At 41.2% G+C, this 26509-nt stretch overlaps 1 protein-coding gene across 1 annotated transcript; it reads right to left on the bottom strand.

The window, feature by feature from the left end:
• Positions 1–1437: 1437 nt before the first annotated feature.
• LOC141512157 (uncharacterized) lies at positions 1438–25878 on the bottom strand. The gene is made up of 5 exons (XM_074221015.1): positions 25135–25878; positions 24593–24823; positions 7083–7209; positions 6601–6696; positions 1438–3755 (listed from the first exon to the last, which is right to left on the bottom strand). Exons 3-5 carry the CDS (start codon positions 7114–7116, stop codon positions 2026–2028), a joined length of 1860 nt encoding a protein of 619 aa, XP_074077116.1. The 5' UTR covers positions 7117–7209; positions 24593–24823; positions 25135–25878; the 3' UTR covers positions 1438–2025.
• Between the last annotated feature and the right edge of the window lie 631 nt (positions 25879–26509).

The raw sequence follows: 26509 nt of genomic DNA, 5'->3' as shown, positions 1-26509 counted from the left end.
CATGGAGCAGAACTTATGCTTCAATTGAAGTAAAACAGAGAGAGCGAGAGTGAGAGAGAGAGAGAGAGAGAGAGAGAGAGGAAATATCATCATGACCAAGTTGTTATCCAAAAGAGATTTTTTTTTATAAAAAGAAAAAGGTCTATTTATACAAGATTATTTATATTGGGTTTTTTTGGTGGTGGCAAAGAATAAGAAATTGAGGGGATGCCTATTAATTGGAGAATGCCTGAACAAGTTGTGGTATATAGTAGTAATGAAATCCTATTGTGCTCTAAGAAGTGACAAGTAAAATGACATCAGAAAGACTTACATGAATTGATGCAGAGTGAAGTGAGCAGAACCAGAACATTGGACACAGAAACAGCAACATTGTATGATGAAAAACAGTGAATGACTTGGCTGTTCTTAGCAATACAATGATCTAAGACGATTCATATGGACTCATGATGAAAAATACTGTCCCTCTTCAGAGAAAAATTGAATCCAAGTCCAGACCTAAAGGATTGTTCTTCCTTTTCTTTTTGGTTCAATTTTCCCTTCTGCAAAATGACTAATGTGAAAATATTTTATGAGATTGTATAAGTATAAATTAATTCAATTTGCCATCTGTCTATCAGCGAGGTAATAGTAAAGAGACAGGCAGAGAACTTGGAACTCAAAATTTAAAAAGTAACCAAATTAAAAAAAACTTTTATATATGATTGGGGAGGGGCAGCTAGATGATGTAGTGGATAGAGTACTGGTCCTGGAGTCAGGAGGACCCGAGTTCAAATCAGACCTCAGATGCTTAATAATTACCTAACTGTCAAGTCATTTAACCCCATTGCCTTACAGAAAGCAAAAAAAAAAATGTGAAGGGAAAACATTGAGGTTACTGTCTCAGCCTAATCCAGGGCCATTGAGTCTGGGGCTGAAGGAAATTCAAGCATATTCTGAATCATGGAGATGCTGGTTAGCACCATGGAGAGTACCTCAAAAACTACTCACAGCTGGTCATACTTCACCTCCAATTCAAGATTCTCTCTCCTTCACCAACCATCTTGGAGCTGATTACCACTGCAGTCACATCAGGAGAGCCAATGATTCTGGTCATGAACCCCCACCCCACAGGCTGTGGACAGCAAGGGAATCTTGTTATTTCCTGATGCGACCACTATACTGGACTGGTCCATCACAATGTTTTTGGCCTTCTGTTACCAGCTGCAGAGGCACCAAGAACCCTACCTTATCCCGACCTTGGTCACTCCCTGTGATCACCTGTCAGAACTTCTTCATTCTTCCTGCAGTGCCATGGCTATAGTACCTAATAGAAGAGGAAGCTCCTTAAATGAGATTACATTATTTATTTTATTTTAAATTGAAATCTTTATTCTGAACTTAAGAAAAAATAATCTTCAAAAAAAACAATTAAGAAAAAGAGATGATTGCACAAGAAACAGCAAAACTATTCGATACAACTTCTGTTGTATCTAATGATAGTTATGCCATTTTCTTTTTTCATTTTTTTATTCCATCACAGAAAAAAAAATTTACCCGTTACCAGTGACCTCCATATTCTAGAGAAAGGCATGTTGCCAACGAGCACATTCACAAGTCTTCATTTTTAGTATGAATGTCTCTGCAAGAGACAATGTCTTATTAAAGACCTTCCCACTCTGAGTCCATAGATGGACTGTGCCCAAAGAGAATTTTCTGCTAAGAAGCTTTGTACTCCATTTGAATGATTTTCCTCATTCATACAGAGATACATTTTCTATCTAGCATGAATTCTCTGAAGGGAAGTAAGGGCTGACTTTGGTGCAATGGATTTGTCACATTGATTATTACAGTTTCCACAGATTACATTTGTAGTAGTGAATTCTCCGATGGTATAGCAAGATTGAACTGCTTTCTGAAAGTCTTTTAATACTGATTACATACATTCATAAAGTTTCTCTCCAGTGTGGATTCTTTGATGAACAGCAATATAGTAAGTAGCTGGTGGTGAAAGTCTTTCCACATTGATTACATTCAAAACATTATCTACCCAGGGTGGGTTCTCTGATGTACAGCAAAAGTGGAGCTTTGTGTGAAAGTTTTTCCACACAGATTACATTCATAAGGTTTCTCCCCAGTGTGAATTCTCTGGTGTACAACAAGACTAGAGCTCTGTGTGAAAGTCTTTCCACACTGATTACATTCATAAGGTTTCTCCCCAGTGTGGATTCTCTGATGTACATAAAGACTGGAGTGCTGTGTGAAAATCTTTCCACACTGATTACATTCATAAGGTTTTTCCCCAGTGTGGATTCTCCGATGTACAGCAAGACTGGAGCTCATTGTGAAACTCTTTCCACATTGATTACATTCATAAAATTTCTCTCCAGTATGGATTCTACGATGTACAGAAAGATAGTAGTTTGTTGTGAAAGCCTTTCCACATTGCTTGCATTCATAAGATTTCTTTCTAATGTGGATTCTCTGATGTACAGCCATATAAGAACTCCTTGCAAAAGTCTTTCCACATTGTTTACACTCATAAGGTTTCTCTCCAGTGTGGATTCTACAATGTATAGCAAGATAGGAGCTTGTTCTGAAAGTCCTTCCACATTGATTACACTCATAAGGTTTCTCTCCAGTGTGAATTCTCTGATGTACAACCAGACTACAGTTCCGTGTGAAAATCTTTCCACACTGCTTACATTCGTAAGGTTTCACTCCAGAGTGGATTCTCTGATGTAAAGCAAGACTGGAGCTCTGTGTGAAAGTCTTCCCACATTGCTTACATTCATAAGGTTTCTCTTTAAGATGGCTTTTCTGATGAACAACAAGAGAGGAGTTAGTTGTGAAAGCCTTTCCACACTGCTTACATTCATAAGGTTTCTCCCCAGTATGGATTCTCTGATGTATAGCAAGATTGTAGCTCAGTATGAAACTCTTTCCACACTGATTGCATTCATATGGTTTCTTCCCAGTGTGGATTCTCTGATGTACAGAAAGATAGGAGCTTGTTTTAAAAGTCTTTCCACACTGATTACATTCATAAGGTCTCTCCCCAGTGTGGATTCTCTGATGTACAGTAAGTTTGGAGTTACGAATGAAAGTTTTTCCACATTGATTACATTTAAAAGGCTTCTCTCCAGTGTGGATTCTCTGATGTACAGCAAGATAGGAGCTTGTTGAGAAACTCTTTCCACATTGCTTACATTCATAAGGTTTCTCTCCAGTGTGGATTCTCTGATGTACAGCAAGAGTGGACTTCTTTGTGAAAGTCTTTCCACACTGATTACAATCATAAAGCTTTCTTCCAGTGTGGATTCCCTCATGTTCAGCAAGAGTGGCCTTCCGAGTGAAAGTCTTTTCACATTGATTACATTTATAAGCTTTTTCTGCAGTGTGGATTCTCTGATGTGCACAATGACTGGAGATATATTTAAAGGTTTTCCCACCTAGATTAAACTTATAAGTCTTCTGTGTAGTATAAATTCTCTGATGTACAGTAAGATTGGCCCTCTTTGTAAAAGTCTTTCCACTTTGATTACCTTCATAAGGTTTGCCTCTAGTATGAATTCTCTGGTGTTTAGCAAGTTTATTTTTCTTTTGATTACATTCAAATGATTTCTCGCCAGTGTGAATTCTCTGATTTATAGTACAGATTTCTCCACAAGTGTAGTCACAGGGACCATCATTCATGAATTTTTCCTTATGAGTTTTTTCCTCTGAAGGCATCATCTCTGCAGCAGTCTCTTTGATTTCAAGTCTGCTCTCTTCTTCTAAAAAGACACAAATATTTAATATACATACAAAGTCACATATACACACATGATTGGAACTCAAACCTTGCAACTGGGCATACTCTGTTCACTAGAAAAACTGTCTCCCTTTTGAATCTTGCTGCTTCACTTTCACATTCACAGTCTGCACTTTTACTCTTTTCTTCTCAAACATTATGCTCTTGTGAACCAATACTAAATATATCTATTATTTCATAATCAAACTAATCTGTAAGCATAATGAAATTTCCTTGATCGGCAATTTCAACTTTACTTATTTTGCTTTATTATCTGAGATCACAAGGTAATTGCCAATATTATTTTTTGTATTTACCTGAGGTTTAAGAAATTTTGTTTTGGCTCAATACTTTATTTGGGCTAGATGGTTATTATCTAATAAAAAGTTAATTTTAAATGCCTGTTTCACATATGATCTCAGGATCTTACTAACTGTTGGATCCTGGGAAGTCATTTAATCTTTTTAATGAACTCATCTGTAAAATTAGTTGGAAAGGAAATGGCAAACCACTCAAGTACCTTTGTGAAGAAAACCTTAATTGGGGTCACAAACAGTGAGAAATAACTGGAAAATTCCTGAATCATGACAAAAAGGATTCTGCTACTATTATCATTATTTGATTATTATATCATTATTTTGATGGTTAGACTTACTCAACTTTCCTTTTGTCCCTATTAAACTAAAAGTAGTTCCTTCTGGATCAGCTAAGAGTAAGGTTCATGATCTGTTGCTTCATCTGAAACCATCACCATGTTTCCATAGTAGACTGTGAGCTCAGTCACAACAGGGACAGAATTTTGCCTTCATTTGTAAGCACAGGGCCAACATAGTGGCAAAAAGATAGAAGGTGTTTAATGCATGTTAACTGATTGATGGATTGACCGGGCCAGGACTAACACCAGCTCCCAGGCTCTGAATCAGTCCCTGCCTTCTATTCCCTCCCCTAGAAGTCAAATGCATGTTCTAACCTCATCAGATTTGTGCCTTCTTCTTAGACCTAAACACCTTTAAATAATCACCTTTACATTTAACCCCTTTGCTTTGTAAAATCTAAAGAAAAAAATGTAATCACCTTTGTCAGGTTCTAACTCAAATGGAACCTGACCAGACCCAGCACTAAAGATCACAGAGACTTCTGTCTAGGGTCCTGATGAGTTTTCTCTTATGGAAACACTTGGAAATCTCTACCTCCTAGCTCCCTAGCTCAAGGCATGTTATCCTGGGAAGTCACTTGAACTTTTCATGAACTTGACCTATGATTTGACAAGAATGGGACCAAGATGGAGAACTGAGATCAGGAAAGGGACTCGAGATAATGATTTATACAAAACTCAGCCTTGTATAACCTCCAAGTATGGCAGCCGCCTTCACACAGAAAATCATGAAAACAAGCTGCCTAAATCCACTACAAATTGAGGTTATATCATTGCAGGAATAAAGTGGCAAGGGAACCTTTGGCATCTTCCTGACCAACTACTCATACCACTCACTACAGAAGCTTTTCAAGATCTTTTAATTTGACCTCCCACTCTCCCTTCAGGCTGACTTCCAACCCTCTTCCTCCACCAACACATCATCACTTGAGAACCTGGTCTCATTTCACTGAAAAAGTGAACAATTATTGAGCAGTTTTTCTCTTCATCTCACATCAATCAGATGCCTTCTTTTCCTTTCTGACCTCAGGATCAAATAATAAAATCATCTTCTGCTTGCTAAAGGATGTCCCTTGGGCCAGCCACTTAACCCCATTTGCCTTGCAAAAAAAAAAAACCTAAAAAAAAATGAACATCTCTTATGTGTGTAAATAATCCCTTGACTTCCTATCATCTACTTCCTGGTTCTCCTTTCATGACGTCCAAAAGGAAATTAATTTTTCTCCCTCCAAATCATCTTTTCTTCCTATTATGTTTAATGCTATCTAAGGCATCCTCAAAATAGTCCAGACTCTGAAATGAAGTGTCATACATTCTTTGACACCCTCATTGATACCCCCCTACCCTGATGTTCAATCTGTTCCAAAGTCTTGTGATTCTACCTGTGTCACAATGCTCACATACACCTTCTTCTCTTCCAATATTGTCACTTGCAAAGTTCTGTCCCCCATCACCTCACAGCTGAGCTAAGTAAGAGTCTGTTGGCAAGTCTGGCTGCCTCAAGTCTCCCCCAAGTCCAGTCAATTCTTCACCCACTTGTCAAGTTCATCTTTCTAGATTTTTTCAAGGCAATGGGGTTAAGCGGCTTACCCAAGGCCACATGGCTAGGTCATTATTAAGTGTCTGAGGCCAGATTTGAACTCAGGTACTCCTGACTCCAAGGCCAGTGCTCTTATCCGCTGCGCCACCTAGCCACCCTCAGTTCATCTTTCTAAAGCTCTCACCTGACCATGTCACTCAACAACCTCCAGTGGCTCTCCAAAAGATCAAATATACAATTCTCTTTAGAACTGTTATAGCACATTATTATCAAGCCTTCTCCTACTCTTCCAATTGTCTTTCACCTGATTACCCCTACATACTTAATATTTTTTTAACTTAAAGTTTTATTTATTTTGAGTTTTACAATTTTTCCCCTAATACTTCCCTCCCCCCACCCCACCCCCCACAGAAGGCAATTTGCCAGTCTTTACGCTGTTTCCATGGTACACATTGATTCAAACTGAACTACATATTTATTATTGGGAAAACTGAGATTGTCCAGGAATCCACTGCTAGAGAAAATCTGAAAAAGAATTCCTAGGCAAGTTCCTTCCTTCACTTCCTTCACCACAACACACAGATAAGCCTCTTGTAATCACAGCTCTTAAATGCCTGGTTTCATCTCACTCACCTGGACAGAGGCTCCTCAGGCCTTTTTGCTCCAACATCCAGGGTGCTTCTTTTTGCCCAAAATAATAGATCACATCTTCTCTGGGAACAGGAATCCCTGGACATGAGAAATCAGTTAAGGGTCATCTTGGAGAAAAACTTAGAATTTAGTTTTCTTTAGGGAAAGGGCTATAACTACATTCAAACAATGTATCTGTTCTCCTAATCAGTGCTGACAATCCAAGTCAAGCAGAGGTTAGACTTAATATCCTGAGATTGCTTCCACATCTGAGATGCTTCCATACTAATTTGATCTTTGACTAGAAGGTACCTAGAGCTTCAGAAGTTCCTACCACACAATTCATAGACCTTTTAAAGGACAATGGATAACAAGAGGACCTTTCTTGTAGACCCAGGAGAATTATTCTCTAATAATAGATAAATGCTCGGAACTATGCACAATAAGGAACAGAGATACAGAAGTCCCAGGGGAAGAGTCCTTACCCACAGAGATCAGGTTCCAGGCATTCTCGCACATGACCTCTTTGTACAACTCCTTCTGAGAATGATCTAAGAGGCCCCATTCCTCCTGGGTGAAATCCACAGTTACATCCTTGAATGTCACCAATTCCTAAATTATCAAAATAATAAGATAAAGAGCAGAAGAATACTAGACTAGAATTCCTCTAGTCTAATTATCATCAATTTGGGAGGAAACTGAAGGACAGAGAAGGGAGTAGACCAAAAGCCACTACCTTTATGAATACCAGACTCAACAATCGAAACGTCATCAAGAGGAGCCTAATGATTAGTTGGGGAAAAAAGCTGAGAAATGCCTCCTTATGGAATCAAGAAGAAAGTCTATATTCTACCTGTGAAGTAGGTGGATCTGTGCAGTAGAAAGGGAGAAACTGATGTGAAATTTTTTCCTTATCAGATCTGATATAAGTGAAACATTCTAAAAAAAAAGTCTGAATTTTGTGAGAAGAAGAGTTCATGAGAAGCTGGCAAATACAGGATATTCTGGGGACAGGAGAAAGAAATTTATGTGATCAAGAGAAAAAAGGAAAGCAAAAGATCTAGTTTGCTTCCTGAATAGCAAAAAATAAGATCTCATCTAGATGAATACATGAAGAGACTTGTAAAAGAGATATTATTAGTAAAAACATTACTTGTACAAAAATATTTATAGCAGCCCTGTTTGCGGTGGCAAAGAATTGGAAATCAGGTAAATGTCCTTCAATTGGGGAATGGCTTAACAAACTGTGGTATATATATGTCATGGAACACTATTGTTCTATTAGAAACCAGGAGGGATGGGAATTCAGGGAAGCCTGGAGGGATTTGCATGAACTGATGCTGAGTGAGATGAGCAGAACCAGAAAAACACTGTACACCCTAACAGCAACATGGGGGTGATGATCAACCTTGAAGGACTTGCTCATTCCATCAGTGCAACAATCGGGAACAATTTGGGGCTGTCTGCAAAGGAGAGTGCCATCTGTATCCAGATAAGGAGCTGTGGAGTTTGAACAAAGTTCAAGGACTATTCCCTTTAATTTAGAAAAAAAAAAAAACAAGATATCTTATTGTCTGATCTTGTTACCTCTTAGACTTCACTTCTTTAAGGATATGATTTCTCTCTCATCACACCCAATTTGGATCAAGGTACAACATGGAAACAAAGTAAAGACTGACAGAGTGCTTTCCATGGGGGTGGGGGGGTGGGGGGGAGGGAAGCAAGATTGGGGGAAAATTGTAAAACTCAAATAATATCTTTAATAAAAATAAATTTTAAAAAAGAGATAGTATCAGAATCTGAATTGCACTGAGTGATACGAGATGGTTCCTAGGCAAGTGAAGAAGAATTATTACTCTGAGGATGATGTGTCACGGACACAACAGCTTATCCCTTTGCTTTATGATTGTTTTATCTGTGACATATATTCCTTTTTTTAAAGGTTTTTGTAAGGCAAATGGGGTTAAGTGATTTGCCCAAGGCCACACAGCTAGGTAATTATTAAGTGTCTGAGGCCGGATTTGAACCCAGGTCCTCCTGACTCCAGGGCCGGTGCTCTATCCACTGTGCCACCTAGCCACCCCGACATATATTCCTTAATTATAATATTTCATTACAAAGAAGCAAAAGTTTCAATGATGGAGAAGGGAAGTTGCTTCCTTAATTAAAAAAAGTAATACCTAATTACATGGGATTTTGTTTGGGAAAATTCATCAGGAAAACGTTGCCTGTTTCTTTGTGAGAAATGCATGATCTAAACATGGCCCTTGGAAGAGCAATAGTTAAGAGGCTATAGACAGGTGAGGTTGGCCATATATATCTAAAACACCCTGCTATATGGAAGGGATCATCTCTCTTTACCATCTACTTCATGTTAAGCATGAGTTTTGCCAATAGGCTTAGAATTGGTGGTCTTTCATTTCATTTTCTTCCATTTTCATCATAAGCATAGGATTCACTTTATCAGAGACTCTGAAGTTTAAGAACCATTCTCCATCCTAATATCATGATATTAACTCATTCATCATAGTGATTTCTTTTTTAAAAAATTGATTGGAAAAACCTGAAAAAACTTACATGAATTGATGGATAGCAAAGTGAAAAGAACCAGGAGAGTGTTGTATACAGTAAGAACTATATTATAAGAATTGTGGGGGGAGATTAGGTGGCACAGTGGATAGAGCACCGGCCCTGGAGTCAGGAGGACCTGGGTTCAAATCCGGCCTCAGATACTTAATAATTACCTAGCTGTGTGGCCTTGGGCAAGCCACTTAACCCCATTGCCTTGCAAAAACTTTAACAAAAAATAAAAAGAATTATGATATCTGCTTATCTGGCAATTTTTGAAACCTGCTATTTTTTCACTTTCTTTTCTTTCATTCGAATCTTCTTATACAAAAGACTAATATGGAAATGTTTTACATGATTACATATGTATAAACCATATCTCATTACTTATTGTCTCAGGGAGGAGGAAAGGTAGGGAAGGAATGATAGAAACTGGAACTTAAAACTCAAAAAAATGTTAACCATGGTTTTAACATAATTGAGTAAAAAATAAAACATTTAATTTCTTAAAAATTAAACTCTGATTTATGGTTTATTTATAATCCATAATTCACCTTCCATTTTCTTTATCCTATTATTTTACTTCTCAACAAATGAGGAATTTATTGCTCTGATCCACTTTTTGAGATTTCCAAGAATTTTTAAATAGGTCCTTTTTGAGTTATTCTTCCTCATTGCATAGTATTCAAATATAGGTTCTCCTTAAAGGAAGGGAGACCTTTTTTGGAAGGTTAACTGAACTTTAATTGATTCACTAAAGCACAATCATCAGAAACTACTCCAAACCTCTTTTTTTCCTCAAGTGCCTCTCTCAGCCATTTACCATCTGGGAATGAGGAAGATCACAGGTTCATGGGCCCTTTAATAACTTGCTACTGGCTTGATGTTCTTCCTCAGTCTTTTTTTATTGTATTCTATTTATTGTATTATTCTTTTATTGAATCCCATAACAGAAAGAAAAGAACTGACCTTTTCCCCATGAGTTTCTTCTCTCAAAGACAAAAAGGAAGCTTTTTTGATTTCTCACAGAAATTACAGAATATGATTCCTTGAATAAAATTACTGAGTAAAATCAAATACAAAATACAGGATGAAGAATTAATTCTCTCACTAATAAAATTAATAAAGGAATATTTTGGAGAGCTAACTAAAATCAAAACACAATTTATTTGGAAAAAGTAAAGATGTACAATATCAAGAGAGAAAAGATGAAATACCATGAGGACAATAAGGGGAGCAGTATCTGCTCAAAATACATTCCTTTTCTTTTTTTTTTTGTTTTTTTCAAGGCAATGTGTTTAAGTGACTGGGCCAAGGTCAGATAGTTAGATAATTATTAAGTGTCTGAGGCTGGATTTGAATTCAAGTCATTCTGATTTCACTCTATCCACTTTAGCTGACCTCAAAATACATTCTCATTGGTAAATGAGAGAAAAATCAATGAGAAGGGAAATAAACTCATTAGAAACCAAAAGTCAAGGTTTTGGGCAGCTAAGTGGTGTAGTGGATAAAGCACAGGCCTTGAAGTCAGGAGTACCTGGGTTCAAATCCAGTCTCAGACACTTAGCTGTGTGGCCTTGGGCAAGCCACTTAATCCCATTTGCCTTGCAAAAACCTAAAAAAAAAAAAAAAAAAAACAAACCAAAAATCAAATATATGACAACTAAACTAAAAAACTGATTCTTTGAAAAGTTTAATAAAATCAACAAATGCTTTACCTAATCCTGTTACAAAACAAGCAGAAAAATCTAACAGTAAAATAGCAAAAGAGAAAAGGTAAAATCTCAGAAAAACCAGAAGAAATAAGGAAACACAGAACAATATGCACAATTTTATGGTAAAAAAACAAGAGGGAATGCACCCAAAATAGTCCAGCAATGAGGTTCCTACTGGACAGCTCCACGGGCCTGCTTCTGTTTCCTGGGATCTGGGCTGTGCAGAGTCTCTCGCTGAGGGCCTGGGCTTGGTGCTCGCTCTGGCAGGTCTCCCTGCTGATCTTCCAAGCTGTGCTTGGTGCTCCCTGGGGTGCAGGTTTGGAAACTGCTTCTGCTTCTGGGAGCCCGCATTCCCAGGCGCCCTGGGGCTGTTCCTGGGAGGCTGAAGCCCTCCAACCGCAGGAAATATAGTTTTCCCAGTATTTTCCAGGTTACCTTGGACTGGAGAATTGCCTCATTGGATCTTTCTGTGGGTTCTCTCTCAAAAATTTAGTTAGTCATAATTTTAAGGTTTTTGAAATAGTTTGGAGCACCTAAGAGAGGCTCTTCTCCTGCCAATATCTTGGCTCTGCCCCCCCATGTAATGACTTTTGACAATTTTCCAGCTGTTTTACTCATTGAGAACCAGAGATTGAAGAGACAGCAGAGCAAAGAGGAGAGATTCAAGTTGCCAAAAGAGCAATTGTGAAAAAAAATGACCTAAGAGGAGCTCCGAGCCTATAATAAAGCTAACAAATTAAAGAAATACACTTGAAATCACAGAAGTTTATTGTTGGATTGTAATAGCCTGCACATGTCTAGTAAAGGCACCTTCAGAACTAGCTCACAAGAATCGACACTAACTTCCCCAATGTCCAACGACATGTAAATATGTCTAAGAGGAAAACCAACCTGTTGACCTTCAGGACTTAGATGTTCTCATAAAAGAATTTTGAATCAGAACTTCTCCAAATCAAGATATAAGGTTAGGGGCGGCTAGGTGGCATAGTGGATAAAGCACTGGCCTTGGAGTCAGGAGTACCTGGGTTCAAATCCAGCCTCAGACACTTAATATTTACCTAGCCTTGTGGCCTTGGGCAAGCCACTTAACCCCATTTGCCTTGCAAAAACCTATTCCAGTATAGGAGGGATGACAGTTGCTAGAGCAACTGGACTGAAACAGGCAGCCACAAGTGTCCAGTTGATCAGTACATGGAGAGGGAAAGGCAGGGCTTTGTCTAAAAGCCTTTGGGGGAGGGATCAGGTGGAGTTAGGGACAGGACCAGGAGGAACCAGAGAGGGACTATGGAATGGCTTAATGAAAAGAAGCTTGTGTTCCTAAGCATGTCTGAGGCTGCAGAATTTTAGGTTAACCATAAATTCTTAAATTAAGTTTAGGCTCCTTAACCAAAGGCATTAACCTGATAGGGAGTTAGGATCTCTGTGTTAACTCAACAGACCCTTGGGGAATTGATGACATATAACTAAGAAGAGTCTGGTGAGATAATTTGGAGACACTGGTTTCCATAGGTTTAAATTCCAGACTAATACAAATCAACAAGGTAGGGTAGGTTTACCAATTTTGTTTTGTTTTTTAAGGTTTACTTAATATTTTATTTTATTTTTCCAATTACATGTTATGGATATCTTTCAAAATTCATCCACTTGAATATTTATGTTACACATTTTTGTATCATTTGTCCTTCCCACCTTCCCTCCCCTTGGTGACAGTCTAGCAAAATCCTACATATACTTGTGTTTTATATATTTACATATCATTCAATTTGTGTATAAGGAATTATACCTAAAGGAAAAGAAAATCATGGAAGAGGAAAGAAAACCAGATGAGAAGTTTTAAAAAGGTGATCATAGTATCTATTCAGATTCTGTGGGGCGTTTTGTTTTGGTTTTCCTCTAGATGTGTATAGCATTGCCTATAACAGGTCTCCCAGGGTAGTCGGACCTCTCTGAATTGCTCAGAGGAGCTGCATGCATCCTAGCTGATCAATTCACTTTGTTGTTGTTGTTTCAGTTTTTTGGAGGCAGTGGGGTTAAGTGACTTGCCTAAGGTCACACAGCTAGGTAGGATTTGAACCTAGGTCTCCTGACTCCAGGGCCAGTGCGCCACCTACTTGCTCCACTATCTTGCTGTTAATGTGTACAATGTTTTCTTGGTTCTTCTCAAAGGTTTACCAGTTTTAAAAGAACAGCTATTTTAAGAGTGCCTATTTGCTTCAGTACATTCCTTGCAGATGGGGGTTTACTTATAGGGAACATTACAGAGAAAGGAAAGGATTACATTTGTCATTTAATACAGGAAAAAAAGGGAGGAAAGATTACAATATTTCTTTCTGCCCAAAGTTCTTGTGTTTCAATTTCAATCATATCAGACTCTTTGTGACCCTATTTGGGTTTTTTGGGGAAGATACCCCGGAGTACTTTCTCCTTTCCTTCTTCAGCTCATTTTATAATTGAGGAACAGGCATAAGTGACTGGCCCAGAATCCCACAGTTAGTGTCTAGGTCCACATTTGAACTCATAATAATGAGTCTAGAGCTCTGTCCACTGTGCCAGGTAGTCTCTCCTTGAGGGGAGGCACTGTTTAATCTTTCCTCAGCACTTAGTCTCCTCCCTGACAGAGAGCAGGTTATTGATTGCTTAATAAATGTTTCTTGAATTAAGATGGAGTCCCCAATTCAAGAAAATTTGAGACATTTTCTTATTCTCTGCATTTATGGACATAATACTAGTGCAAGAAAGGAATTTTGAATCATGGCTGGCTTCTCTTGAGATTAATGCAACTCAAAGGTGTGTCACTTTGATTTTAAAATTTTCATAAACACTGGTTGGATTGGGCAGCTAGGTGGCACAGTGGATAAAGCACTGGCCCTGGAGTCAGGAGTACCTGGGTTCAAAATCCGGTCTCAGACACTTAATAATCACCTAGCTGTGTGGCCTTGGGCAGGCCACTTAACTCCATTTGCCTTGCAAAAAAAAAAAAATCACATACCAAACACTGGTCTTGTGAATGGTTTCCCAAAAATCCCAACAGGAGAAAAATGCAAAGTATGATAGTAACAAACAGTGCCGCAAATTTAAAACATGAAAGAAAGTTCCCAAAAGACATCAATTCAGCTGAATTCATTTCTGAATTATATTACATTGAAAAATCACTTTATCCACATTAGACTGATTGAATTCAGAGTAGAATAGAGTCAATTACATTTAATTCTTATTCTTACAGCTGCTAAACTTAGACCCTTAATGTCAAAGCATGAAGATGTGATCTGAGTCAAAACCCTAATTATCTTTATTTTTTAATTTTACCTTTTTTGCAAGACAATGGGGTTAAGTGACTTGCCCAAGATCACACAACTAGCTGATTATTAAGTGTCTGAGGATGGATTTGAACTCAAGTTCTCCTGACTCCAGGGTTCCCCTGTGCCACCTAGCTGCCCCCGAACCTAATTCAACTAATTGTCTTCTACCTAGGGTTGCTGTGGCAAAATTCTCATTGTTGGACTGTTTTGGGTGCAATCCCTCTGTTTCTTCACCATAGTCGATATTGTTCCATGTTTCTTTATTTCTTCTGGTTTTTCAGTGATTTTACCTTTCTCCTTTGCTATTTTACTGTTAGATTTTTCTGCCTTTTGTAACGAGATTAGGTAAGGCATTTGTTGATTTTATTAAACTTTTCAAAGAATCAGCTTTTTAGTTTAGTTGTCATATCTTTGGTTTTTGGTTTCTAATGAATTTATTTCCCATTGATTTATCTCTCATTTACCAATGCCAGAGGGTTTGGGGGAACTGCTGCTTTAGAATGCATTTTGAGGTCAGCTAGGTGGATTGAGTGAAATTAGAAGGACTTGAATTCAAATCCAGTCTCAGACACTTAATAATTATCTAACTATCTGACCTTGGGCAAGTTACTTAACTACATTGCCTTGTAAAAACCAAAAAGAGAAAAGGAATCTATTTTGAGCAGATACTGCTCCCTCATGTCCTCATGGTATTTCATCTTTACTTTTTCCAAATAAATTGTGTTATGATTTTAGTTAGCTCTCCAAAATATTCTTTCATTAATTTTATTAGTGAGGGAATTAATTCTTCATCCTGTATTTTGTATTTGATTTTACTCAGTAATTTTATTCAAGGAATCATATTCTGTAATTTCTGTAAGAAATCAAAAAAAAAGCTTCCTTTTTTGTCTCTGAGAGGAGAAACTCATGGGGAAAAGGTGTCTTTTCTGTTATGGAATTCAATAAAAGAATAATACAATAAATAGAATACAATAAAAAAAAAGACTGAGGAAGAGCATCAAGCCAGTAGCAAGTTATTAAAGGGTCCATGAACCTCTGATCTTCCTCATTCCCAGGTGGTAAATGGTTAAGAGAGGAACTTTAGGTCAAAAAAGATTTTGAAAATCAAGTAAGGGAGGTGGAAGAAAAACTGGGAAAAGAGATTAGAGATGCAGGCAAAACATGAAAACAAAGCCAGCAGTTTAGTCAAGGAGATCCAAAGAAATGCTGAAGAAAATAACATGTTAAAAACCAGCTTAGGTCAAATGGATAAAACAGTTCAAAAAGTTATTGAGGAGAAAAATGCTTTAAAAAGCAGGATTGGCCAGATGGAAAAAGAGATAAGAAAGCTCTCTGAGGAAAACAAATTCTTCAGTGTAGCTAAAGGAAGCTGATGACTGTGAGAAATCAATACACCATAATTCAACACCAAAAGAATGAAAAATTAGAAGACAATGAGAAATATCTCATTGAAAAAACAACTGATCTGGGAAAAATGATCCAGGAAAGATAATTTTAAAATGATTGAACTACCTGAAAGTCATGATCAGGAAAAGAGGCTTGACCTCATTTTTAAAGAATTTCTACAGGAAAATTGCCCTGATAGCCTAGAAGCAGATGATAAAATAGAAATTGAGAGAATCTCCCCTGGAAAGAGATCCAAAAACAACAAAAACAACCTCCAGGAATATTGTAGCCAAGTTCCAGAACTTCCAAGTCAAAAAGAAAATATTACAAGCAGCCAGAAGGACACAATTCAAATATCCTGGAGCTGTAGTCAGGATCACACAGGACTTAGCAGTAACTATATTAAGGGCTTGGAATATAATATTCTGGAAGGCAAAAGTTTGGAATGTAACCAAGAATCAACTACCCAGCAAAACTGAACATCCTCTTCCATGGAAAAAGATGGATTTTTCAATTAAACAGGGGACTTTCAAATGTTCTTGTTGAAATGACCAGAGCTGAACAGAAAGTTTGACCTTCAAGTACAGGACTCAGGTGAAGCATAGAGACTGGATGAGAAGGGTAAATTGTGAGGGACTTAATGAACTGTGTGTATTCCTGCATGGAAAGATGATACTGATAAAACTTATATGAACCTTCTCACTTAATAAAGCAAGTAGAAGGAGCTTTTATAGATGAAGCACATGAGAGAGCTGAATTTGAAGATATAATATATTGTAAAAATGGAGTCAAGGAGTGAAAGGGAAATGTACTGGGAGAAAGAGAAAGGAGAGGTAGAATAAGCTAAGATATTTCATATAAAAGATATTTAATGTAGCTTTTGCAATGGTATGGAAGGGGGGAAGGGGAGGGGGAATAAGGGAACCTTCAATCTCAACAGAAATGGCTCAGAGAGGAAACAGCATACATACTCAATAGTGTATAGACATCTAGAAGAAAAAGGAGAGAGGAGGGATGGGGGAGGGGGAGGGAAGGGGGAATTTGGGTGATAGAGGAGAGGGTAGATCATAGGAGAGGATAGTCAGATATAAGACATTTTCTATTTTACTTTTCACAAGATGCTGGGATTGGGTGGTCTGTCTGGTCCACTGGGCCAGTGGTTACTGGGTCTCTAGGGAGGGAAGTGGGCTTGGGGCCTCTTGGCCCCAAGGCTGGGGCGCTGTCTGCTGCACCACTTGGCTGCCCCCACAGCACATTTTAGAAGAGGAACAGAGTGAAAGGAGAGAGAAAACATAATAGATGGTAGTGGGGAGGAATGGATGGAGGGAATTACAATCACCAACAGCAACTGTGGAAAAATATGGAAGTAACTTCTATGATGGACTTACGCTAAAGTGTCTTTTCCACATCTTTAATTTCCCTTTCATTCTTGAACTCAATTTCAGCATAGGAAATTTAAAAAATTTCAGATATTCAGGTATAGAGGTATTCTTCGATGACAATGCAAATATATTATGACTTCTATACTCAGTTCTATTGTAGCAGGGGAAATTTTAGGCAGAGAAAATGAAAAGCCAAAAAATAATCAATCTTTGTATATTCTGTGCCTGTCATTTCAAATAGTTAATACAGTTCCATCTGTGCTGACAGTGCATTATCTGAATTTATAACACCAATTCTTTTCTAGACAGAAGTCACTAGGAATAGAATATCAAAGCTATCTTAGTGTAGTTGGGCTCCCATTAGAAATTTCAAAGCTATCTTACAAATGGGAGATGTTGGGCTCCCATCCCACTGGCACCTCAAAAAGTTATCCCACCATCCCCCCCAACAAAGGGGATGCTAAGACACATGAATACACTGAGATAACAGCAAGTGCCCTAACTTCTCTTTTATCTTTGCTAAATTCCCCTAAAACAATCTAGCACTCTTTACTGTTAATTTCCTTGTTGTTTTAATATCTATAATAATGGGCAAATTATTGACTGACACCTCTAGCTTAAAATTTGCCTGAAATGCTTTCCAAATTCCTTGAACCCCTGAGTCTTTCTCACCAGCATCACTATCATGAAAATCACCAGCTTTTTCTGCCCTTCTTTCTCCCTCCAATGTCTAGCTCCTGGCCTAGTCATCAGTCCAGTGGATCAAAAGTTTTCAAGGCCATCTCGGCCCTGAATAGAGTGAGAAACCTTGACCTATTTTTGAGTAAAGGCTTTCCCAGGTCTCAGAGAAAAGACACAAAAAGGCCAGCAATGGCCACAGTTTAGCTAGCCAGAAAATACATATACATAAAACTGGGAGGTGGGAGGACAAAAGCCTCAGGGCTTCTTAGTAATTAAGGCAGCAAAGAAATAAATGGAGCAAAGAAAAAGTCTTTTTGAATAGTAAAAAACAAAAATCAATATGGGAGGGGAAGATCTTCAGTTTCTGATCAGAACAGAAGCAATTGCTATTTGTATTAACTCCGAACCAATCAGGGCTAAAACAAAGATTACTGGGGTTTAGCCTTGGACTCATTATAGGTCAATCCTGGAGTACCAGAGTGATTTGGGACCTGTAAATCAAGAAATATTTCCAGGTCTTTTGGTAGAGCACCAGAGGGAATGGGAAGAAAGAAGGAAGGAGGAAGGGAGGTAAGGAAGGAAGGAAAGAAGAAAGCTGTGGAACCTTTATTCAATTGTCAGAATTATGAGAAAAATCTGCATTGCATTGTTTTTAACACAGCCTGGGATCCTCTTGTATGGAGACCCTTAACTAAGGAATTCGGTGATGCTGACCAGAAACCTAGATCTAGAGTTTTCTCTTAATACAGCTACTGGGATTGGGGGGGGGGGGGGCACTTCTTTTTCAGATGTCAGGGAATTGCATCTGTTCACTCTCCCAACTCCGAAAGTCCCCAATCTTTCTTTTCAGAAAATTCATTCTTGTAACCTGGTTTTTACCTATGTATCATTCCTTTTTATTGGATACCACTCTGTCTCTCCTCTGAATATGGAACCTGGTCCCAAGCTGGGGAGACCTAGTCTCAATTTGATTTGCAATGGGCTCCCATAGCTTATTAAATCCATATGCTCAAAAGGTCCAACTTTTGTTTCCCCAGTTATTTTAGCTTCACTCATCACAGATCATTGTTCTTGCTGTGATTTTGTTTATTAATTTTCGGATACAGTGGTGCGGGATAGTGGTCAGGGGACAAGGAAAGGGTTGTGTTAAGTGAATCTTGTATGGGCAGCTAGGTGGCTCAGTGGATAGAGTACCAGCCCTGGAGTCAGGAAGACCTGAGTTCAAATCCAAGCTCAGACATTTAATAATGACCTAGTTATGTGACCTTGGGAAAGTCACTTAACCCCACTGCCTTAAATAAGTAAAAAAAAAAGTATAATTTACCAACAGAGGAGCAGAGCCAAGGTGGCAGAGTAGTAAATAAAGGCAGCGACTCCTGCAAACTCTCCCCCAGATCACTCCAAATATCTTTAAATAATGATTAACCAAACTCGAGAGTGGCAGAACTCACAAAAAGACTGGGAAATAATTTTCCAGTCCAAGTCAACTTGAAGGTTCCAGGGGAAGGTTCTGTTACACTGGAGTTGAGAAAAGGCCTGCAGGGGTGGCTAGGTGGCACAGTGAATAGAGCACAGGCCCTGGAGTCAGGAGGACCTGAGTTCAAATCCTGCCTCAGACACTTAATAATGACCTAACTATGTGGCCTTGGGCAAGTCACTTAAACACATTGCCTTGCAAAAAAAAGGGGGGGGCTGCAGCACAGCCTGGGTCAGGAGAGAGAACCAGTTCCAACCATCTACGAATAGATCACAGGGTGTTTCTGGCAACAGGAGCAGTTTCCAAACCTCTCAGCCCAGGGATTGCCCAAGACAATTGGAAAGCTCAACAGGAAAACTGCTGCATAGAATTTGGTCCAATGCAGGCCTGCGTGCAGCCCCAGTCCCAGAGGACCAGGAGCAGGTCTGAGGAGCTACCCAGCAGGGAACCAACCATCCAACAGCTTTCAGTTCTCAGCCCACAGGTAAGAGGGTTGGGAGAGATAGCAAAGGACTCTTTGCCATCCCTGAGGCAGGACACGGTAGTTTTGCCCATATTCAGCTCCAGGTCACAGTCTGAGGCCCATTACCAGAAGGACTAGTAGTAAAACAGAATTTATGGCCTGTGGCAGAGCAGAGACCCCCCCCACACACAGATCAGGGCAGAAAGGAGTGCTTGTGATCCCCCACAGACCAGAGTGCAGGCCAGGAGAGCATAACAACCTCTCATCAGACTTTGAAGGAACTGGGAACTGGCAGACCCCTGGGGGGTATCCCTGAAAACAGCTGCAAAAACATTGAAAATCTTGGGATAGTGCATCCTCCACTCTGGAAGCAGAGTCCAAGAGGGTAAAATCAAGTCATAGGCTGGGGAAATGAACAAACAATAGGGAAAAAAAATCTAACCACAGACAATTACTTTGGTCCTTTGAGGGATCAAAATACACTTTTAGAACATAGCAAAGTCAAAGTTTCTGCATTCAAAGTCTCCAAGAATAATATGAATTGGTCTCAGGCTATGGATGAACTCAAAAAAGATTTCAAAAATCAAGTAAGGGAAGTGGAGGGAAAAATTGGGGAGAGAAATGAGAGCAATGTGGGAAAATCATGAAAACCAGCATTTTGGTGGAGATACCAAAAACTACTGAGGAAAAAACATCTTAAAAACTAGTTGGCATCAAATGGGAAAAAAAAAATGCCAAAAAGTCCAATGAGGAGAAGAATGTCTTAAAAAGCAGAACTGACAAAGATGGTAAAGGAGTTACTAAAGCTCTCTGAAGAGAATAATTGCTTAAAATGTAGAATGGAACTAAGAGAAACTGATGACTTAAGTGAGAAATCAAGAAACAATAAGACAAAACAAAAAGAATAAAAACTAGAGGAAAATGTGAAATATTTCATTGGAAAAAACAACTTACCTGGAAAACAGATCCAGGAGAGCTAATTTAAAAATTATTGGACTGACCAAAGAAAAAAACAGACTTTATTTTTCAAGAAATTCTCCAGGAAAACTTCCCTAATATAGCAGAAGCAGAGCGTAAAATAAAAAATTTTTAAATTCACCAATCACCTCCTGAAAGAGATCCCAAACTGAAAACTGCCAGGAATATTATAGTCAAGTTTCAGAACTTCCAAGTCAAGGAGAAAATATTAGAAGCAGCCAAAGAAACAGTACAAATATCATGGAGCCACAGTCAGGATACCAAGACTTAGCAGCTTCTACATTGAGGGCATGAAGGGCTTGAAATATTTTGCCAGAAGCAAAAGGGCTTGATTTACAACAAAGAATCATCTACTCAGAAAAACTGAAAATAATCTTTCAGGAAAAAAGATGGATATTCAATGAAATAGGGGAATTTCAAACCCTCCTGATGGAATGACCATAGCTGAACAGGAAGTTTGATCTTCAAGTACAGGCCTTAGGTGAAAGCATTGAGAGAATGGATGGGAAGGGCAAATTATGAGGAACTTAATGTTGAATTACTTGTATTCCTTTATGGGAATGATACTGATGGCCTATATGAACCTTCTCATTTATTAGGGCAGTTAGAAGGAGCATATATATAGGCAAGGTACAGCAGGGAGTTGAATTTGAAGGTATAATATATTAAAAAGATAAGAGTTAATGGGGAGAAAGAGATGTACTTGGAGAAAGGGAGAGATAAATTATTTCACATAAAAAAAGCAAGAAAAAGTTTTCTCCTGGAAGCAGAAGAGGGGGTAATTGAGCCTTACTTTCATCAGAAGTGCCTCAGAGAAGGAATAATAATAATAGAGGCGCTCAATTAGATATAGAAATAAGATATAGATATCTTGCCCTAAAGGAAAATAGGGAAGGAAAGGGGAGAAAGGGGAGAGTGGGAGAGGGTAGTCAGACACACAAACTTTTCAAGATGGAGAGAATGAAAGGAAAGAGAGAATAGAATAATGGGGGGGGGTTAGAATGGACAGGAAATACAGCTATCAATAACTGTGGGGAAAAAATATTGAAGCAATTTCTCTGATGGACTCATGATAATGAACTATCCCAAAGACATCTAATGATGTCTGACTAGAGGCCAAAGTATATTTTTTTCCCTCATTTTACTTTTCTTGCAGTTTCTGTTTCTTTGCAGAGGAGGCATTATGGTTACTTACTACTATGGTAGTGATGTCTTTCCTGGCTATATATATTTTTAACTTACAACAAGTAACTTGTTTGCTCAATGGAGGGAGTGGGGTGGGAGGAAGGGAGAGATTTGGAACTCATTTGGAAGTAAATGTTAAAACTTGCTTTTGCATGTAACTGGGGGGAAAAAAAACTAAAAGAAAATAAATAAATAATAAAAGAAAATTGCTCAGAGAGGAAATAACTTACACACTCCATTGGGTTTCAAAATCTATCTTATCCTAGGGGGGAAATAGGAAAGAGATGGGAGGGGGAGGTAGGCGATAAGAGGGAAGACCATTGAAAAGCTTAGTCAGATGCAAAACACTTTTGAGGAGGGACAGGGTGAAAGGAGAGAGCAGAATAAATGGGGGTGGAGGGAAATACAATAAGGGAACAGGATTAAGGGAAAAGCAATAGCAACTGGTGGGGGGGGGGGGGATGTTAAAGCAATTTCTCTGATGGACTTAAGATAAAGGAATGCCATCCTTCCCAAAGACAGAACTGAAGGTGTCTGAATACAGAGTGAAGCACAAAAAAATTAAAATCTATCTAGCCCTAGTCGCCCTTGGTCATTCCTTCCCTTTTTCCCCTCACCCTAAAAGTCCCTTTTAGCAGTAAATAAGATTGCAAAGGGGAACTTTGGGGGCAGCTAGGTGGCGTAATGGATAGAGCACTGGCCCTGGAGTCAGGAGTACCTAGGTTCAAATCCGGTCTCAGACACTTCATAATTACCAAGCTGTGTGACCTTGACCAAGTCACTTAACCCTATTGCCTTGCAAAAACCAAAACAAAAGCAAAGGGCAACCTGGAAGTCAGCTACAAACCACCCCAAAGATCAAAGGAGAACAAATTCATATTATCTGAACTACTTTATTCATAAAGTAAATAAAATTAACATCCTAGGAATACATGAGGACTCAGCAGAGAACATCAAGATGTTTTATTTCTAATTCTAGAATGTTTGTATTCCAGAGTCAACTCAGATCTCCTCTGCCCCAGACCAGAAAGTCAAAAAGGTCTTTGGGATGAGAACTTCAAGATGATTTGAATACATTAATGAAGAGACTGCAAGAAAAAAGTTGTTCTGTATTCCTCCCACCCCAGACTTCTTTCACCTCCATGAGACCCATATTTTCTAGTGATGCCATCTCTCTAATTCATGGTTAAGGGAAAGATACTCTGTACTTTTCCTCTCCCCATTCCTTCTCCACCCCCTTCACTGTCCATAAACCATATGCTCTGGCTCTGTATCCCTCCCCATTTTTCCTGATTGCTATCCTATTTCATACTGTAGTCTTTTCCAGAGAACTCAAAGAACCAAGACTACTCGCCCCTTTTTCTTGGATTATCAATTCACTTGGGGCTTGGGATGAAGACAGCAATCTCTAACCAGGAACTAGGGCCAGAGATACAGGACACCAGGGTCCCTTACAGTCTGAAGGTTGAGAATGTATGACCCAGGTGCAATTAGGTGGCGCAGTGGACAAGAGCAGAGGCCCTGGAGTCAGGAGTACTGGAGTTCAAATCCCTCCTCAGGCACTTAATAATTACCCAGCTGTGTGGCCTGGGGCAAGTCACTTAATCCCATAGTCTTAAATAAAAAAAAAAAAGAATGAAGAGAATGTATGACCCAAAGGTGAAGCTGGGGGTGGTACTTTGGGGCCTTTGGATATAATGAGACTGGTAAAGATTCAGGGCTAGGAAAGCTAGGCAGGAACTGGGTCTAGGAGGGAATATTTCTGGTAGTCTCAGGGGGCACTGGAAAGGGGGTCCAGGAGGGACCAAGAGGAGCCTTCTAGAACACAGCCTTAAATGGAACCTCCACCTGAGGAACTGACTAGCAGAAGGCAGTGATCTCATCTCCAAGTGGCCTGCTTAAGCCAGCCCACTTGAAGTGGGCCATCCCAGTTCTAAGAGCCCCTAAAGCCTGGAAGATAGGCCCTTTCCTCCTATGGGACCCTGCGCAAGGACCTTAGGATCCCATTCTTTCTCACAGAGAAAGTCCAAGCCCCTTTCCAGTCTTCTACTTCATTCTCTCTACTTCCTTTCTGACCCAGGGGCACAGACCTCCTGGCTTCCAGAAGGTAGAGCAATCTCAGCTCCAAGGTAAAAACCCAGAGGGTGTCTGAGAGGGTCCCCCTAGCTCCAAAAGTCCCACCTGTCTAGTCCCTAGATGATCCCCATCTTCCTAGGAGGCCCAAAGTCAAGACCTGCTTCTCCTGCGGAAGTCCTGCCTTTCAAGTTCTAGAAGTTCTAGGAAGTAGGACCTGTTCAGCTGTTTCAAGTCCTTCCAACTCTTCAGGACTCAAGGTGAACTTCTGCTCTGCCTTCCCCCATCCACTAGGCCTCCAAGGTCACCATTAAGTGTAAACCAAGGCTAAATAACCAACTCAGGAAAAAGAATACTCAGTTGAAGGCCTAGGAACACTTTGAGCACCTTCTTACTTTTAATTCACCTTTTCTGAACATTTTTTTCACCCACAGGCCTTCCTGATCTTCCCCTAAAAATCTGCCCTGGAAGAGACAATCCACATAGTCAAAGCCCCTGAATTTAAAACACTGGAGACACAGAAGGTCACTTCGGTCCATCTGCTCTAGATGGTCCTGGTCACTTGTAACGAATCCAAAATGGTGGCCAAGCTGTCGGGCAGCCTCCTCAGCTGCCTCCAGCAAGAACCCTGATCAATTAAGAGGCAATGTCTAAGGCGCCCCGGTAACCCACAGGGATTACCTAAAGAAAGCTGCACCCCGCTTTGCATTCCTGCTCCATCTCGCTCCTCACTCCCCCACCCCCCCCACCCCACCTGCCTTTTGAAGGACTGTCTCCCGGGTCTGTACCTCTTCGCCAGGCCTCCCGGCTTCCCTCGGTTTCAGCTAACGTCTCTCCTTCTGCCAGCGATTTCCCTGGGCCCTGCAGCTGGCACAGCCTCCACGCTCAGAGGACGTGCAGCTCCCCAGTAGACGGGGAGCTCCCTGGGGGGGGGGGGGGTCCTGTTCCTGTGCGGCCCCTGAAGCCTTGAAGCGTGTGCTTGCATGCAGTAGGGGTTTCTAAATTGTTCCTGACTGGAGCTGAAAAGTGGTAAAGGAGGGCGATTCCGAGACCTGGGGAGGCGGGGGGCGTTGTGCATGGAGAGGGGGCTAGGCAGAGCCAAAGAGAGCAACGGGAAAAGGGCCCGTGGGCCCGAGAGTAGGAGGAAAGTGAGCGTCCTTGGGAATCCGCTGCAATGGGGCAAGCAGTTTGAGGTGAGCGGGGTGTGGAGGCCCCAGGTGGCACTGACTCAGTCTGAACCCCAAAAGCAGAGAGCGGGGGGGCGCTACTGGATTCAGTCTCATGGCTCTTTAGAAGGAGATGACCGCCCAGGCTGGGGGGCTGCGCTTACCTGGGCAGGGGCCATGGTTTGTGGCTCAGACCCGGATCCTCAGCAGAATGCGCTCCCACGCGGGCTGGGGGCGGGCTTCTGGGGCCTTACCTGGGGCAACCCAAGCCCAAGCCCTTTCCTCGGGGCAGCCTTCACCTCTGGAGGGAGGGGCGGCCTAGAAAAGCCGGCTAGGAAAACGGGAAGCCCCTCCCTCCCCTCCAGGGGTCCCAGGGCGCCCCTCCCCCGTCCCGCAGCCCCCCAGCGCCCCCTCCCCACTAACACAGGCACTACCTGGGTCTCGGGGGGAGAAAACCTGGACGGGGCGTCAGCCCTGGGGGGCTCCTAGGGAAGGGGGCGGGGGGGGGGGGCTGGAGCCCAGACAGGCCGGCCAGGGGCAGGGGCTCCGGGGGATACTGAGTCTGGGAAGCAGGAGGGCTCTGGGGAACCTCAGAAAGGGAAGCTGGAGCCGGGGTGCCAGGCGGCCAAGAGCCGCGGCTGATGGGGGAGCAGGCAGGACTTGGGGAACCTTTCCAGGGCCACGTCCGAAGGCAGGACGGGGGGCTGAGTGCGGGCCGCCGGGGCCCGGGGGCAGCGTCGGAAGTTCGGGAAAGTGGGAGCCCGGGCTGAGCGCGGGCAGGGGGCGCCCGGGGGGCTGGAGAGGCGGGGTCCTACCTGGGAGCAGCAGGGGCGGCCTCCGCCGGGGACCCTCCAGCCCTCCGCAGGCGCCCTTTCCTCCACTCACGGCCTGGTCCGGGGCCTCGGGGTCCGCCCCGCATGCCAGCCACCTGGCACCCCCTCCCCATCCCCCCTCCCGCTGGGGCTTCCCCTCCCCTTTCCGAACAGAAAGAGAATGGGGACCCCAGGGTCACCGGAATGCAGGAGACCGAGCTCCGAGGCTCTGGGGGGAACTGGGGTGCTGGAGGGGGCTTGTACCTGGAAACGCCCCGGGAAGGGGCCTGGGGGCCTGCTGCTCAGTTTTGTGGAAAGTCTCCCATTGGAGGACTGGCCTCTTGGAGCCTTCCATGGCATCTTCGGGCTGATGGCAGGGAGGCCCTAGGGTGAGGGCTGGAAGGAGGAGAATTCCAGGAAACTGCATCAGAAGGACCCTGTTTTGCTAAGCCGAATCCGTCTGGGGTGGGATGGACGCAGGGAGGAAGGGACTTTTCTGTGAGATGCTTCCGAAGTGCCTTCGGCTGAGGGGAGTCATTGGGTCACTTTATAAACGGGGAACGTGGTTTCTGGGACTATTCCATTTTTCAGGTTGTTCCGACTGGGTTTTTGTGGGAAACCATTCTCCAATCGACAAGTGACCTTTATCTAAAGGCCTGTCTAATTCTTGATTATGAAAAGTATAAAATCACTCCAGGAATAATATGCATAGTATGCATAGAAAGTG

Source organism: Macrotis lagotis, chromosome 1 (genome assembly GCF_037893015.1).
Source record: "Macrotis lagotis isolate mMagLag1 chromosome 1, bilby.v1.9.chrom.fasta, whole genome shotgun sequence".
In the NCBI taxonomy this organism is placed as follows: domain Eukaryota; kingdom Metazoa; phylum Chordata; class Mammalia; order Peramelemorphia; family Peramelidae; genus Macrotis; species Macrotis lagotis.
Note: the sequence above shows the minus strand (reverse complement) of the source record. Positions and strands in the feature narration are given on the sequence as shown.